The sequence below is a fragment of the Anoplophora glabripennis genome, unplaced genomic scaffold (assembly GCF_000390285.2).
Source record: "Anoplophora glabripennis isolate ALB-LARVAE unplaced genomic scaffold, Agla_2.0 scaffold82, whole genome shotgun sequence".
NCBI classification, from domain to species: Eukaryota; Metazoa; Arthropoda; class Insecta; order Coleoptera; family Cerambycidae; genus Anoplophora; species Anoplophora glabripennis.
Window position 1 is genome coordinate 1,378,060 of NW_019416227.1, and position 14,519 is coordinate 1,392,578.

The following is a 14,519-nucleotide window of genomic DNA, read 5'->3' on the forward strand; positions in this document are numbered from 1 at the left end:
TAGACACAAGAAAATTGTTTATTGCGATTCATACTTTCATTATAAAAAAAATAAATTTTTGGCTACACTTTTATGTGCGTTACTTAGAATGCGGTCTTTTTGGAAAGCGAAGCGTTGTATTTCTTGGCAGGACACCGCGCGAGACTAGCCCTGGAAGACCCCGCGGTAAGGGGTCGCTTGATTCGATAGAACTATCTTGGGAACGAATCCAGAATCTCCGTTCACCACGTAGTCGACGGTCATGAGCCTGCCGTCCGGGAGATAGACGTAGTAGGACCCCGAGACCCTTCCAGCGGCATCCCCAGCTTCGTTCTTGCCGAAAAATGTGTTAGTCGGGGGGTTGTCCACTTTGTATTGGTACTCATACTGAAAAATTAAAAGAAAAGGTGGTTGAGTGAGTGGTGCGAAATTTTGGGCAATGGCGTAACAAGGTGTTAATAAAAAATGGTCGTATTTGAGTAGAATATTACAAATAATTCGGTTTTGGAGACGTGCTTGGTTGGTTAAAACGTTAAAAATGATATAAGGACAGTTTGTAGAAAATTATAACTTTTAAATGGACTTAACTGGAGTTGGTGCTTCGTTAATAAATTGCCTTTGCGCTGTAAACTGAGGCGCTGCCAATGTCGATGCAAATAAGATTGTGGAAATGCACAACGGAATCATCATAGAAGAGATAACACGCATTTTCTGAAAACGAAACGTTTTTTTGAATGAGAAAAATACAATGCATATGTTTCATTTTGTTTTTTTTTTTCAATGTGGCTAAAATTATATTTTTATACAATGTGCCTCAATATTGTGTCGTCAAAAGAGGAAATTTTTTTTATGTGTGAATTTATAAGAAAATATCATTTTTTATAAAACTTTAATACTTTTTTTGTTTTCAATGCAGATTTAAATGTGACCACAATTTTTATAAAGAATGACACTTTCTCACCAATTTACATTAAAAAAAAATGTTTCCTTTTTGGCACACAATCATGACACACGCTGTTATTTTTATATGTTCTACGTATGCACTTACTTTTTTTAAGTATAACGATATTTATTTCCGAAAATTTAAAAAATTCTGGCCACTGGTCACTGTAGGTTCACGGATTCGTTCGAATTTATGAGTAATCGACTAGAAACATCCCGCGGTCTTTATACTTCCATCATAAACAGGCAAGGACGTGCGTCCTCCCCCGCTACCCCACCCTTTTCGCTTTGCAAAACAGACGCGATTACTCAGCGAAAGCGATTTTTTTATGCAAAGCTAACGTTCAAGCTCATCTCGCGTTCTGACAAGTCCTTTCTACAGGGTGTTTCATTCTTAAGGTTGTCGGGCGTCCGATATCTCACACAAAAAAACAGCCTAGTAATTGTGAAAAAATGAAATGTTATTAAGATTTAAAAAACATGACGGTACCACAAGAGATTTTGTTTCTTCATATTAAATTGGTAAAATAATTTGTTTAGTTTTCTCATATCTAAAATTTTCCTGCTCGTGTATTAAAAATTGATTTGTCTACCTACTTGCACTTCCATATCACAATAGATTCATTATGACGCTGTATTTAGAAGGGTGCTAGAAGGGTTATAATTATACTCGAATTGGCCAGGTCTACTGACCTGCGAAAAATTGTACTTTTGTTACAATCCAAGGTTTTATATCTTATATATTTTATTTACTTTGGATTAATATAGTATGCCTAGCACCGGTTGGCTGCTGAAATAGCTGAATTAAAAAAATGTAGAAACATATCGTAATTTTTTTTAGAATTTTATAACTTTTTAATATTACCTGTACACTTTTCTAAGTATGTCCCTATCTACTTTATGTAGTAACAGTAGTTAGTATAGTTAAGCTAAACTAGATCAATATCTTCATCAACTGCTGTACAAAGTAGTAACATATTGTTTATAAAAACTTGAGGCGATTTTTAAAAAATATTTCATACAAGATTAGTATCTTTATTTATTTTTCGTTTTATATAAGACTTTTAAAACGAAAAAGTTATTATTTTAAAACAAATTAGTTTTATCTACAATTAGTATCATGTAATTTTTTTAATGTTTTTTTAATATTCGACGCTTCATCCACCGTGATATAAAATAAAATATGGTGACTTTAAAATAACACGTTACTAAGTCATACAAAAGCAATCTGTTTTACTAAATTATTTTCCATTGTCGCTCTTTAACAATTGTTTTAATATAACAACCGGTAATGCTAATAGTGCGCTGATACAACTTACCAGGCTAATTCCTGGTGCCACAATTTACGTCGCCCAGTGTAGGTGTAAATAATAATAATAATTAAAATGCAGTTTAAAAACTAATGCAATTTATTACAGTTTATAATATTAAAAGCCCCTAATGAATTGGCTTTCTACTTTCAAATGATATAGAATTAAATAAAAATGTCATGGCATTGCAAATACTCAATACAGGGTGATAGACAATTTATCCAAAACAATTTGGGAAAGCGTAATAAAAAATGGAGTCAATATCGTAAAACTATTTTTTGTAAAATCCTTGTAGTTTCCGAGAAAAAAACTGTTGAATACTGAAATCCGATGTTATTATTTACTTTTTTGCGATAGTGTTTACATTAGTTATTCAAGTGTCAAAAATAGTTTACGTGTATAGCAACTCGGAAGTTGATGGATATCGTTTTAATTTATGATGAAGGAAGATAACATTTGTGTTATGGTTAAGCAAGACATTTGTATTAGTTCATAGAAACTGGGTTTACACGTCGGTGGACAAAAATTTGAACAATTGTTGTAACGTCAGGTAATGTCAAATTAGTTTATTATTAATTAAAACCACAAACTAATTTTATTCATTAATAGTACAATAGCGGCAAAAACAACTGAATTTGTTGATATAAAATAGGTGTTATACTTAAAATTTTATTTGTTTCTTTCCTTGGAAAATAAATTCTTTCAATTTTTTGTTACAGTGCCCTGTACATTCAAATTTTTTTTTTGGCTCCTGAATCACCCTGTATAATGATCGCTGTTATGATCTTTGTAACAAACATAACTAATATGCCTTGCTTGCTCTAGTCGAAGGGGTAGAATGTATCACAATGAAGTTCGCGAGTAATTAAAACGGCATCTGAACACCATATGTAAATATTATAGGCCTTCCGCAATATTAATTATACGAAAATATCTCATTTAATATGGTTATTGCACACTTCAAGATCATTGCACATCCTCCGTAAAGTCCCTGTATTGTTCCCACATTGATATCTGAATATTATTATGAATAATTATTATGATAAAAATATCCACTGTGAATAATCATCGTATCGGAAATACGTATAAAATTTCAAGAACTGTTCCCAAAGTAATATGAAAAAAAGGCGTAGGAGGATATTACCTACGTAAAAAGGTACATTTGCGAATTTAAATCTAAAACGGCATTTAATTAATTTAAATCTGAAAAAAGCGTTGTTGTGGTAGGCACCCAATTACGAACTGACGATTTTAAACCTACGTGCCCGCATGTATGATGAATGAATGCAAATTATCGTTCTCGATGGCCCGCAGTTGCGAAATGCATGCAGATGCATAATACGTGAAGACTTTTAATATCAATATCAGACGCGGATGGTAACGTAACGTTAATTGTCAGTTTGAGATACCGAAGAATCGAACCTACTGACATGACAGTCCGAACTGGCCCATTACGGCGCGGTCGTAAATTTCCAAACGAGACGGAAAAATTACAACGCGCGGGACGTTTTACATATATGCACGCTGCAAAGTTCAAATGATGTAAAGGTAATGGGCAGAGCGTGACATTTTGAATGAAACATTTTTTTAAAGGGGTGTAAGCAATTCACAATTCGAATATTTTGAAATAAAAAAATTCATTACTTTCATTTTTTTATACACTAAACCAAACAATTAAAGGGTCAAAAGAATTTCCGAAATTTTTCCGTGATTTTTGACAGACTGTATTTAAGTGAAAAATGGTCGTATCGAGAATTAAAAAAAAAACATTTTGAAGATCTAAGATTCTAGTTTTTAGATCTTTCGGTCGAAAATTTTTAGGAGATACGGTTATCATGCAATTCTAAGAAATAGCACGATAAAAAAATTTTGCAAATTTTTTTTCCGAGTTCACGGACTTGGAAAAATTTTTTTCAGCTAAGCCATTGCATGGACTAGATAGGTTGTTTATTCAGCTTTAAATTCTTTTTTTTTTAATTTCGATACGACCATTCTTCATCGAAATATCGGACTTTTAATGTCTTCAATCATCGATATCTCGGCGACAAATGGTCGTTCAGAGAATTGAAGAGCAGATTTGAAAACTGTAATAAATTTCCTATAACATGCTGCCACAACTTTTCAGATTTTTTTTTATCGTCTTTTACATGAATTTTAAAAAAGGGTAATTTATGTTTTTTCAGAAAATTGACGGCTAAATTAGAAATATTCACGAAATGACTAATGTTAAGCATGACTTTTACAGTTCGATATACCCAGAAGAACCCTGTGAAATTTCATCTCGATCTAACGAACCCTCTCTTTGTTTCAATCAGTCAAACTTTTGAAAAAAATTAAAGGGTCACGTTTTTTGAGCTTAAACAGTTCATAATCATGATTAAAATGGAAAAACATTTTTTTTTACGTTTTCCTACATTTTTACCGCAAATAACTTTTTTTTGGACAACCTCCCGGACATTGAAGAAAACAAAATCCAAGACAAATTTCTAATTAATTTTTGTGCAGTCTGTAATCACTTAAAAAACAGTTTTTCTTCAAAACTACCCTTTTTCTTCTGAAACAAAATTTCGAAAATTTTTCGAAAAAAAAATGTTTTTTCCATTTTAATCATGATTATGAAGTGTTTAAGCTCAAAAATCGCGACCCTTTAATTTTTTTCAAAAGTTTGAAACAAAGAGACGGTTCGTTAGATCAAAATGAAATTTCACAGGGTTCTTCTGGGTATATCGAACTGTAAAAGTCATGCTTAACATTAGTCATTTCGTGAATATTTCTAATTTAGCCGTCAATTTTCTAAAAAAACATAAATTACCCTTTTTTTCCCGTTTTTTAAAATTCGTGTAAAAGACGAAAAGTTGCGGCAACATGTTATAGGACATTTATTACAGTTTTCGAAACTGCTCTTCAATTCTCTGTACGACCATTCGTCGACGAGATATCGATGATTAAAAGTCAAATATTTCGATGAATAATCGTCGTATCGAAATTTAAAAAGAGGAAATTGAAGCTGAATAAACAAGCTATCTGGTCCAGCTGAAAAACATTTTTTCAAGTCCGTGAACACGGAAAAAAAATAAAAAAATTTGCAAAACTTTTTTGTCGCGCTATTTCTTTGAATTTCATGATAACCGTAGCTTCTAAAAAATGTTCGACCGAAAGATCTAAAAACTAAAATCTTAGAGCTTCAAAATGCTTTTTTTTAATTCTCGATACAACCATTTTTCATATACGGTAGATTTATACGTACGAGCCCAGGCTCATAATAGTTCGGCCGGTAATAATTTGAAACTATATTTTTGAAGATAATATTAAACTTAAAACAAAGGTGCAAAATTTAATCAAAACTATTACAACTATATTCTAAACTATACTTTTAAGTAGCTGAAACTGAAAATTATAATTAAATTACGTAAAGAAACAAATCAGTATAACCAAAAATGTATTTCACGTGGTGGGTCATAATAGTTCGGCCAAAACCTAATATTGCGTTACGTCGCCTTTATTAGCAATAACCGCCTTAATTCTACTGGGCATTGTATCCACAAGTCGTGCACACTCTTCTGGTGGAATATTATTCCATACATTTTGCAAAGTAGCTTTTAATTCGGGTACTGTCCGCGCTGGATTTTTTCGAAGTTGCTTCTTCATGTTGTGCCAAAGTGTCTCGATTGGAGACAAATCTGGACTAGAAGACGTCCATTTTAGAACAGGAATGTTATGTTCTTGAAACCACGTCTTCACAGTTTTCGCAGTATGGCAAGGTGCACCATCCTGTTGGAACATGAAGTCACCGTCATCGGCTGCACATTGCGCGATAGATGGTAAAAAACTTGCTTCCAATATCTCCTTATATTTTTGGGCGTTAACAATTCCATCGATGAAGTGTAATTTGCCCACTCCTTTTGCAGACATACAACCCCATATCATGACTGATGCTGGGAACTTTACTTTTTTTACTAGACAGTCATTATGGAATGCTTCGCTGGATGTTCGTAACACCCTTTTACGGGAGTCGCCCACACAAACATCAAACTTGGACTCATCACTCCAAATTATATTGTACCACTGTCTTTGAGTCCAGTTCTGATGTTCCCGAGCCCACTTTAGTCTGTTGCGTTTTTGTAAAGTTGTCAGTAGTGGCTTTTCTTTTGCCTGTTAAAAAAAAATTGGATGCCAACAGTTTCACCAAAAAAAAAACGAATAAATTTTACCTTATAAAATTTGTATCCTATTTTTCTAATAGTCCTTTTAGTTGTAGACAACGAAATATCCTTGGCTATACTTTCTCTCCATAAAACAGTTATCTCTTTAGTGTTAGATCTCCGATTTGTTTTCACAATTCTCCGTAAAGCTCTTTTATTTGCTTCTGTAATTGTAGATGGTCGGCCGGTTTTAATTTTTTGATCAACTCCATTAGTAGTTTTATATAAATTGATAATGTCTTGAACGGTAGAACGCGGCACAGAATGAGAAACTGAAATTCGACGTGCCGAAATACCTTTCTTATGGGCATTAATGATGGACAAACGAAAATCTTTACTTAAGGGCTTACCACGAGGCATTATGCTTTAAATATGATTTGAAACTAATACTGACAGCTGTCTTGTTGATATATTTCATAATTGCTTTGTTTTAACTAGTCAGCTCGATTTCATGGCAATTACGATAAGCGGCCGAACTATTATGACCTACCACGTGAAATACATTTTTTGTTATACTGATTTGTTTCTTTACGTAATTTAATTATAATTTTCAGTTTCAGCTACTTAAAAGTATAGTTTTGAATATAGTTGTAATAGTTTTGATTAAATTTTGCACCTTTGTTTTAAGTTTAATATTATCTTCAAAAATATAGTTACAAATTATTACCGGCCGAACTATTATGAGCCTGGGCTCGTATAGGTGATGTCTCAAGCGGTTTTAATGTATTTTCCGCCTTTTTTCTTCAATAAGCTAATATCAAAGTCAGAAATCCTCCTCAAGTCCATGAAATTTTATTTCAAGATAGCCCAGACCCCGGTAGATAATCTTGATCTTAAATTTTTTTGTCACTTTCTACAATTAATATTGTTAGACGGTAGTTATATGTAATTTTCAATCGTATTATTTAACTATTTTAATAGTTTTCTGTTATATCTCACTTTGAAATTGTATCACATTTGTTCTCTTTATTATTTGCATCCGCTTTAATTGACCGTAATTTTATTCAAAAATGAACTCTGGCTCGTAAAGCAATAAATAAGTGTACAGCTGAAGAGTTTCTCCTTCAAATTATAGCATAAATTCGAAAAATTGGTAACTTGCGGACAACCCATAGAATCGAACCTCCACCGACACTTGACGGAACATTTGAACGCCGAGATAGTCTTGAGGACCATCACCGAGTTGGATGTGGCGATGCAGTGGTTGTCATCCACCTTCCTTTACGTTAGGGCCAGGAAAAACCCTCATCATTACGGGATAAATGTCGGCTACACCCAGGAACAGATCGACAAAAAGCTTCTGGGTAACCAACCCAAATCTCGCAATCGTTTAAAGGTCTGATTAATCGATCGGTGTTTCAGAAATGTGCCAAATCGATCTGAACAAGCTGGTGAAGAGCGGCATGATAACTATAGATCAGAATATCGTTATCACTCCGAACGTTACCGGGAAAATTATGGCGAAGTATTACGTCGCCTTCGAAACCATGAAGTTGTTCACGCAAGTAAGTTGAGGAAGTGTTCGATCTTCTCTTGAATTTAATTCAAAACTAATCGTTAGATATCTGGGACGGAAATTTTAATGCAGATTCTGGCTCTCATCTCCAAGTGCCAGGAGTTCGCTCCCATGCGCCTCCGAGTCAACGACAAGAAGACCCTGAACCTCCTCAACAAGAACTCCAATAGGAACACCATTCGTTTTCCACTAAACGGGAAGATCAAGACATGGGATATGAAGGTCAATTGGTGAGTACCGGTTTTATTTTTTAATACACTTTCATGTGAATTGTTTTTTTGCCCATCAACCGAAGTCCTTGAACCAGTATTACACAGTTATGACTAGAGCACTGTTCAATGAGTATACAATATTTACAAGGGTTAATTTTATTCACAATTGTTGGTCACTTATGATTCCCCAGATGGTAAATATGAGGTAGTTTCTGTGAGGTCGTTCAGTGATGTTTCTTGATTTACAAACAGGTTGTAGATTGGGAAAATTTTTGTAATCTTACCTTAATGGGTTCTATTTTGTTGCTTTATGATACACTGGAAAAATTAGGAAAAATTCCGTAAAGTTTAATGAACTACTTTACCACAGGTGAATGTTAGGTTAGGGCTTAATTTTCAAAATGGCGTCCAAAGTTTCGAAAAATCATTTTTTTTAAACTAAAATTTTTCGGAAATAATGTTTTATAGAAAACATGTAGAATTTTTTATAACAAACATTTTGAAACCAGGCTTATGTCAATTATAAACAAATGTATTAGTTATTGCAAAAAAACTACTAAAAATCGCACTTTTAAAATTTCTGTTTAAAACGAAAAAAATATTTTTGTAAAATTGCAAAATAAGTGATAGTTTTTTGAAAAAATTGAGTTTTTCGAAAAAAATACATTTTTTTCAAGTTTCATTAAATCATACAGTAAAGCACTTACGCGACCCACCTTGGACTTAAATTTTCTCTAAGAGTGCAAATTGTACGCGTATTGCAAAATAATTGGAAATAATGCGAAAAATCTACCGAAACTTCTACTTCTTTTTTTGGGTCGAAAAATGTAGATCTTTTTCTTATCGTTGAAATTTAATCAGAAAGGCATTATTGCCATTTGAAAGTTGATATTTTTCCACGAATTTAAAAAAATAATGTCCTATCACCAACCAAGAGGAGCGGAGAAAATTCTTTTTTTTTTTCAAAACACCGAATACTTTTACTTCAATATAAAAAATAGTCCGCAATAATTGGCCTCTAATTGGCTCAACAAAATTAAGTTTACTGTAAAAAAAGGGCGTCAATTATTGTGGATTACTTTTTATATTGAAGTAAAAGTATTCAACTACAACATGTGTAAATTTCAGACTAATATAATAATTAAATAAAGTCGTAGCGTTTTTTGAGAAAAAAACAATTCTCGGATCTTGTTGGTTATAGAACAACGCTTTTGTTTAATTCGTGAAAAAATGTCACCCTTCAAATGTCAAAATGGCATTAATGCCATTCCAATTCAATTTCAACGATAAGAAAAAGATTAATATTTTTCGACCCGAAAAAATAAATCAAAGTTTCGGTAGATTTTTCGCATATTTCCAATTATTTTGCATTACGCGCACAATTTGCACAGTAACGTACAATTCTAGAGAAACTTCTAAGCCCAAGATGAGTCACGTAAGTGATTACTGTATGGTTTATTGAAACTTGAAAAAAAAGTCTTTTTTTCGAAAAACTTAATTTTTACAAAAACTATCAAATATTTTGCAATTTTACAAAAGTACACTTGTTCTACTTGCCAAGGTCTACATATTCTGAAAGTTTTATAAAAAAAAAATCTTTTTTCGTTTTAAATATACAGGGTGCCCCGAAATTCATGCAACAAAATTTGGTAACAGATTCTTAAGACAAATTTAGGGGACTCGTATTTTTTATTTTTGACAAGTGGCCCCCTATTTCGGTGTTACAGCCCCCTGAAGTCCGCCCCTAAGAATAGTCTTTTTTTATATCTCAGAATCCTGTTGTACGAGAATCACTAAATTTGGTACACAGGGGTTTTACGACATGTGAAATCTGATGGTGCTACGTTTTTTGGCGGGGAACCCCCTTAAGACAATTTTTCGTAGGCCCCATTGTCTTTGGAGCCAAAAAAATTTGGTCGCATATTTAAATTTCTTAAAAATTATCGGTCCACTAGAAAGTCATTAAATTTTTGTCTCATTACTTTCGTAAAACGCAATGTTTTCGAGAAAAATGTCAAAATGTGATCGAATGCATATCGTGATTCGCAATTTTCCTCAAAAACATTGCGATTTGTGAAACAAATATCGAGACAAAAAAGTTTCTAAATTCAATGGCTTTCTAGCTAACTAATAATTTTTAAAAAAATCTAATTTGCAACCAAATTTTTCTGGTTCCAAAGACAGTGGAAGCAGTGTGAGATTCCACATGTCATAAAACCCCTGTATACCAAATTTAGTGATTCTCGTACAACATGGTTTTGAGATATAAAAAAAACTTCCTAGGGACAGATTTCAGGGGGCTGTAACTCCGAAACAGGGGGCCAGTTGGCAAAAAGAAAAAATACGGGTCCCCTAAATTTGTCTTAAGGATCTATGCCCAAATTTTGTTGCATAAATTTCGGGACACCCTGTATAAAAGTTTTAAAAAAGCGAATTTTAGGCGTTTTTTCCAATAACTAATACATTTGTTTATTAATTGATATTGGACTGGGCTCAAAATTTTTGTTATAAAAAGTTCTACAACTTTTGTATAAATTATTTTTTTCTAACATATTTAGTAAATGAAGTAAATGAAAACAACTGTTTTTGCGAAATTTGGACGCCATTTTGAAAATGAAGCCCTAACATTCAACTAGGGTGAAGTAGTTCATTCAATTCAACGGAATTTTTCCTAATTTTTAAGTGTCTTTCTTTAATCAATTAAATTTTGGCACGTAAAAATCTAATTTAATTGGACTATTATAATTATCTAGAAATGCTGTGGGGTCCAACTTTTCCAGAGGTGTGAATATTTGAAGTTACTGCAAATCGATGAATAGTTGACGTATTTCTTCTGAAACCGAATTGATAATTAGGGATTGTCCACTGGCGTCTTATGGTCTGAAGATCAATGTTCGGTACCAGTTACTACTTTCTTCATATTAGCACGATTATATTGAGCATGACCTGTCTAAATCGAACGTGTAAAATTGACTTATTTAAATTTATTTAGCCTGTCTTCTCTATAAATAATAGATTATTATTTTAGCATTATACAGGCCGTTCTGGGCAACCTAGACATCCTGGACCATTCGATCTTAAACGAGTCGCTAACGATTATGCGCAACGGACAGAGAATAGCCAAGTGCCTGATAGAATACCTGGAGACTAGAGGCCCGAACTGCTACAACGCCTTGTTGAACGCCATAATTCTAGCCAAGTGTTTCCACGCGAAACTCTGGGAAACCTCCCCGTACGTCAGCAAACAGCTCACGGGGATCGGGAGCGTGATGTCCAACCAGCTGGTCAACGCAGGAAAGACCACGTTTAAGAAAATCGCAGAGTCGAATCCTCGAGATCTGGAATTGGTAAGGAGCAACCGTAAAAAAAAATCGATAACGGCACGGATCTTTTCTTGTAGATCATCAAAAGGAAACCCCCGATGGGCAACGCGCTGGTGGAGGAAGTGGAACGTATTCCTCGCTACGAGATGACTTTGGAGAAGTCGGTTGACGGTAAACGATTGGAGCTTTGCGCGTCGCTGGAAAACGTGGATGACGTGAGAGAAAAGTCGTCGGTAAACGTACACTCGTTCATGGTCCTTCTGGTGGGGAGCAGTTCAAATGAAATATTGGTGTACGAGAAGTACGCGTAAGTATATTTTGCGAGCTTAGGAACGGAATCAGTATACGGCGACTCTCCCATAAAATCCCTGTCGACGACCAACTTTTCTGAGCGGGATTACAATTTGATATTTGATTCCCATCATCTACTCCCAGTCGTTTGAGTTTGTTGTCCTCACTCTGGATAAACATTCGAATAGATGTGATCATAAAAATTTTTAGTCCAACCAAATTTCACTTGGGAAAAAAAAATTGTTACCTGGACTTTTATAAGTGGAAATGGTAAAAGGGCTTATAATAAACCTAAAAAAAAATAAATGCGTGAGCAGGGGCGGCGGAGGGTTGATTTGGGGGGTTGAAAAGTTATGAAAAATTGTATCATTGGGATTTTTGGCGAAAGTTGACGTCAAATAAAAAAGTATCCAATACAAAAGTTGTAGATCGTGCAAATATCTACAACTTTTGTAGAGGTCACTTTTTAACATAACCTCAAAATTTCCGAGTAAAATGCGAAAAACAGTTTTTTCTGATTTTTCCTTTTTTATTTCTCATTTCCGCAAAAATAATTTAATTTTGACGAAACTTGGTGAAAGTATACCCTTCTCTGTCTTAAATAACCTCAAATTTTTTTTATATAAAAAAATCAAGAAGTTTCTGAGATATTCATTTTTTTCGGCCTGAAACACTTTTTTTTTTTCAAAGAATTCTGCCGGTAATCTAATTTTTTTCGTTTTGACATATACTTTTTGGTGAAATAAAAAAATCTGCAATAACAGTTCAAAAACATGCTCAAACATGCAAAAAAATAAAAGTGACTTGCAACAATGAATTTTTATTATTGTTGATAATTTGTTTAAATTAAAAAACATTCAAAAGCTGATTGCACCATTCAAATCTACGGAAAAAAATAAAAAAAACTGTGTCTCATTGTTTGATCCAAAACTTTAATTTTGTACAGTATTGCTATAAACATCTAAGTCGAATTACAAATGCACAAATGATAAATTATCTCTGAATGATTCTAGATTTCAGCAATAGAAAGTATTAACTGCAAAGTCTACTGTTGACGGGAAATCCGAAATTTTGTAAAATCGTTTAATTTTTTTCTGGCTTCATTTGAAAACGAATTTTAAATAAGTTGCATATTTACATTGCCACTTTTTTCGGTCTATCCAATGGCGTCAACATTTTTGCAATCCGACGTTACGTCTTCAAGGGGCCATCATCAGATAAATTTTTTAAAATATATCGCTGCTATTTGTATGACAAAATCTAGTCATTTTTAATTCTGTATTAGATGATATTACTATTGTAATCGGTATAAAAAGGTTTTTAACTACCATTAAAAATTTTTCCAGAGTACGGCTCTGAACGCTTTCAAAATACCTGTATCTATTGGAGGAGAGTATTTAAAAAAATGTACCCGATGATGGCCCGTCGAAGACGAAAAGTCGAATTGCAAAAATGTTGCCGCCATTGGATAGAGCGAAAAAAATGGCACTGTAAATATGTAATTTATTTTAAAATTCGTTTTCAAATAAAGCCAGAAAAAAATTAAACAATTTTGCAAAATTTCGTTTTTTTCCGGATATATCCGGAACTACCCGGAATTTTAAAACTTTCTAAACGGCATATTGTTAGGTATAAAAAAACACAACTTTTTTCTATTCTGAGCCACCCCATATCTCTCACCGTTTCCTAGATCCTAATGCTATAGCATATTTATCTTGGACACACTGTATATCTATGAATTCATCAAACTTAAAAAAAAAATAAGTACACTAATCGATCCTACGGAAACAAAAATATTATTTATTTTATTTATTCACTATTCGACTTCACTATGTTTATAGCAATAATGTGCAAATATAGTTTTGGGTCAAACAATGAGATAGTCTTTTTGTATTTTTTTCCGTACAATTGAATGGTATAGTCAGTTTTTGATTTTTTTTTAAATTTAAACAAATTATCAACAATTACTGAAGAATTCATTGCTGCAAGTCATTTTTTACTTTTTTTGCATTTTTGAGCATGTTTTTGATCTGTGATTACAAATTTTTTTATTTCACCAAAAAGTATATGTCAAAACGAAAAAAATGATTACCGGCAGAACTCTGAACGATAATTTTTAAGTAGAATTTTTCTTTGAAAAAAAGTGTTTCAGGTCGAAAAAAATGAATATCTCGGAAACTTCTTGATTTTTTTACCTAAAAAAATTTGTGGTTATTTAAGACAGAGAAAGGTATACTTTCACCAAGTTTCGTCAAAATTAAATTATTTTTGCGGAAATGAAAAATAAAAAACGAAAAATCAGAAAAAAACCTGTTTTTCGCATTTTACTCGGAAATTTTGAGGTTATGTTAAAAAGTGACCTCTACAAAAGTTGTAGATTTTTGCAAGATCTTTTGTAGTGGATACTTTTTTGTTTGACGTCAACTTTCGCTAGAAATCCCAATGATACAATTTTTCATAACTTTTCAACCCCCCAAATCAACCCTCCGCCGCCCCTGCTCACGCATTTATTTGTTTTTTCGTTTATCATAAGCCCCTTTACCATTTCCACTTATAAAAGTCCAGGTAACAATTTTCTTTTTTTTTTCCCTCTAAATGAGTTATTTTGATCGGTCTATTTGTCTCTCCTTCAATTTAGCCACACTTTTACAGAAAACTTACACTTTCAGGCACTCCTACATGATAGAACACACGACGATGAAGAAAATCATAGACGTAAACACGAATTCTGAGGAAATATTTGC

The 14,519-nt window shown here is 33.1% G+C and overlaps 1 protein-coding gene across 1 annotated transcript; it reads right to left on the minus strand.

Annotated features, from left to right (window-relative positions):
• On the minus strand, positions 1 to 1,096 carry LOC108903441. Its single transcript, XM_018705620.1, has 3 exons — positions 1,029 to 1,096; positions 568 to 690; positions 1 to 366 (listed from the first exon to the last, which is right to left on the minus strand). The coding sequence occupies exons 2-3, from the start codon at positions 685 to 687 to the stop codon at positions 145 to 147; spliced, it is 342 nt and encodes a 113-aa protein (XP_018561136.1). The 5' UTR covers positions 688 to 690; positions 1,029 to 1,096; the 3' UTR covers positions 1 to 144.
• Positions 1,097 to 14,519: the final 13,423 nt, after the last annotated feature.